General features: G+C 35.1%; 1 protein-coding gene across 1 annotated transcript in view; it reads left to right on the forward strand.

The window, feature by feature from the left end:
* LOC104523196 (neurabin-1) overlaps positions 1–3,580 on the forward strand; it is a 37,463-nt gene that overhangs the window by 16,215 nt on the left and 17,668 nt on the right. Inside the window, exons 8-10 of the mRNA XM_010165697.2 lie at positions 1,406–1,635; positions 3,117–3,213; positions 3,299–3,488. Coding sequence (XP_010163999.1) covers positions 1,406–1,635; positions 3,117–3,213; positions 3,299–3,488 — 517 coding nt within the window. The remainder of the gene's footprint in view (positions 1–1,405; positions 1,636–3,116; positions 3,214–3,298; positions 3,489–3,580) is intronic.

Raw genomic sequence — 3,580 nt, forward strand, 5'->3', positions numbered from 1 at the left:
GAGTTTTTTTTCCAGCTTTCTTTTTGATGAGGATTGGTTCAACACTTCAGCTTTCTCTGAGAAAGGGTTTCTTGTTCTTTTTGCTGCTTTTTCCACTGATGGAGATCTGTGCATGACCTTTTTCTGGAAATATTTGTTGTAAGTGAGCAGCTTCTTTTATTCCATTGTCCTTCTGTGTTGCCTTGCCAAGAAATGTGTACCCTAGGACATGTTGCTGGAGGCCAGTAGCAAGTGGGGAGGGGATATCTTCAGATTGCAAGAAAAACCCCAGTATATACGGTTATTCAAAATTACTGCAATCTGCAAATGTTCAGAGCTCCAAGTGTAGAGAGGCAAGGCAGTCAACACTCCTTTGTGTTCTTATGATAGTTCTGATTTTGATTTCTGACAAGGCTCCTCCTCTAGTTCTGATTTTGATTTCTGACAGGGCCACTCCTCTAGTTCTGATTTTGATTTCTGACAAGGCTCCTCCCCTAGTTCTGATTTTGATTTCTGACAGGGCTCCTCCTCTAGTTCTGATTTTGATTTCTGACAGGGCTCCTCCTCCTTGCACTAGTCTTGAAATTTGGCCCAACTGGGTTGGTAAAAAGCTGTTGAAAATGTTGGCGTTAGAACAACTTGCTGCCCCAGTTTTAATTCAAGAAATTCTTGGTCCTGTCAACATCTCTCTTCAATCAGCAGGTGATCTTAACTGGCTTCAAAAGCAGTGACTTCCTCAGTGTAAGTGGTGTCCCCAAAGAAGGAGGCATGGACAAACTAAGCAGTATCCTGCCTGCTCACTCTCCAAAGCCTAGAGAACTTCACATGTTAACATTCCCTTCTATAATGTGGCTGCTGTCAAGCTGAAGGGGCCCCTTCCCTTTCCTTTGTTAGAGGGAATGTTTGGTGGTTTTATGCACTAGCCCCAAGAAAGCAAACTGTGGGTATATCATAATTTATTAGGAAGACCACTGTCTTATAATGTACCAGGGAAAATCAACTGGTCTCATTAGCTTTATTCAAAAAAGCTGTTGGCAACAAAATAGTAGGACAGGGAGCTTGTCTTATTCAGGTTAAGGTTCTGTATCTCTGTTTGCCTTTGAAGGTAATAGGTCATCAAAATAGGCCTCTACAGAGGTATTAAGAGATTTTGAACAAGTCAACATAAGCTAACAGTAAAGGTCTTACTCATTTTATCTCTTTAAAAAGAAGCAATACTAATGAGGAAGTAGTAAAAGACTCTTGAGTTCCTTGGATTAGCAAGGGTTGCACGAGTTGATACAATTTCTTTAGAAGTTCAATGTCTTGTTTTAATATTACTGATAAGTAATTGTTATTAGCTATTCTGTACTTAAACCTGTATGAACAACTGGCTTTTATTTCATCTTTTAGTTTCAATTAATTCCTTAAGTATTAATCTTTTCAGTTAAAAATTGTTGAAGCAGAAAAAAATGAGTGGAAACTGAGTCGAGCCCAACTTCAGCAAAACTTAGACGAAAGCAAAGAGAAAATTAAAAAGTTAGAGACCTACTGGTTAGAGGCACAGAGTTTATGCAAAACAGTAAATGAGCATCTAAAAGAAACTCAAGAACAATGTGATGCCCTTGAAAAGAAATACAACAAGGCCAAGAAATTGCTTAAAGATTACCAACAAAAGTAAGTACCCCAAAATACCAGGTCTCTCTTTCTTGCTTGTATGTTTTGTATGTTATGGGGAAAACTGACAACAATACCTACAGTTAGGATTTGTTAATGTACTTTTAATTTGTGAGAGTTTAGGGAAGCAGTGGGCTATACATGCTGAATTCTTCCATAACTTAAGTCACCAGCTTCTGGAAAGGATCTCCAGAAATTTTGCTGGTGCTCTTTGATTCTAAGCTTAAGAAAAAATATTTAATATTTCAATAACAAATTTTAAAAACAGCTTAGTTGAGAAACTATAATGTGTCTGTACTTTTGGAAGGACTACTTGAAATTTGGCATAAAATATTTGGCAATACCTTTTGCTGTTTGTGAAAAACCCTCTAGCTTTGACCAACTTAAATGTTCCAGATAGGGTAGGCATCAAAGGATATATAATAAGAGCCAGATACATGTGATTCAGTCTGAGTTAGGAGTTATAGCAGGAGTAAAACAAATTCTGAGAAAAAATAAGAGTTTGGTATACTTATCTAACCCATCAAAATGGCAGCATGAAAACTATCTTCAATCTATTAGCAAGTTTGAGTTTTTTAGTAGAGGTTTATTAAATACACCTGTGTAAGACTTGAACGCTGTTGTCATGCAGTTGTGTCTGTTTGTTCTACCTTCTTTCCTCTTAAGCTAAACAAAAGCTAATTGCAAAATGGTTTTAGAATTTTCTTGATAATACGGAACACAGCTGTTGCTTTTGATAGTTACTCTAAGCATATAATTATCTTGTCCCAAATTTCTCCAATTGCTACTTCTTTTTAAAGGCAGTTTGCATGATCTTTTGCTCTGCAGTCTACATCCAGAAATGTTACATTTCACAGTGCGTTTTTGTGCTGTTTGAGCTTTTTAAGGTTATTTTGTGTTTTTGTACATTACTCCATCTGACTTGCAGGGAAAAGCAGCTTTTATTTTTGTTTCCTTCTTGTAATCATTGTTTCTTTTTGTAAAAGCTAGCCATTGCAATTTCTGTAGGATGAACCAAGTAGAAACTTGAAATGCAATTTACTTTCCTACAAAAAATTCTACCATAGCTTTTGCAAGGAAAATACTGTGTGTACATGTATCTTTGTGGAAGAGAGTAAGATGTAATGATCGAAGTCGTGCATATATTTCACACTTTAAATGTATATGCAACTTGCCATTTTTAAAGGCAGAGAGATGATTGAAAATTTGTAGAAAAAGTATTGCACCACATCTTTTTTCAGCCCAGAGTAAATTAGTGTCATGTGTATTTTCTTTTGAAGACAGTAGAAGCGTACAAATATGTAGGTCATTTTGTGATATTACAAAATTAATGAATCAGTTACACCTTACACACTGATTTATTTCAACATTTACTAACAGCTTTTTAGTAAATGTAACTCTGCATATTTCTGTTTTATGCATTTTTCTACATTTCTCTATATTACTATTTCATATATATATGTATGTATTTTTTTCACTAGAGAGTTAGAATTTATGAAGAAAGAAGAGGATCATTCAAGGCTGCTTGAAGAGAGAGACCAGAAATATGCAGAACAGCTGAAAATATATCAGGAAAAAGTAAAGCTGTATTATATTAAATTTTGAAATAAGCTTCTGCAATCTTGAAGAGTTGTATCTCACTTCTTAATTTTAATTCTTGCAGATTTCAGAGCTTGAAAGGAAATTAAAAATATATGAGAGAATGCCATATATGTTTGAAGGTGATAGTTTATTGGAAGATGGCTGTCAAAATCTAGGCCAATATAATGAACAGTCAAAGATAAGAGAAGAAAATGAGAAAGAAACAGAATCAACAGAGGAAAGACTAAATTCTTCAGATATGTTAATTTCTGGTAAGTAGCTTGTAGGATCTTTGATTTGCATTTAAGAAAAATTAGGAGGAGTTCTATGTGTGGTGGTTTTTTGTTAAAACTTAAGTGTTTTC

The sequence above is a fragment of the Antrostomus carolinensis genome, unplaced genomic scaffold (assembly GCF_000700745.2).
Source record: "Antrostomus carolinensis isolate BGI_N321 unplaced genomic scaffold, ASM70074v2 scaffold49613, whole genome shotgun sequence".
In the NCBI taxonomy this organism is placed as follows: domain Eukaryota; kingdom Metazoa; phylum Chordata; class Aves; order Caprimulgiformes; family Caprimulgidae; genus Antrostomus; species Antrostomus carolinensis.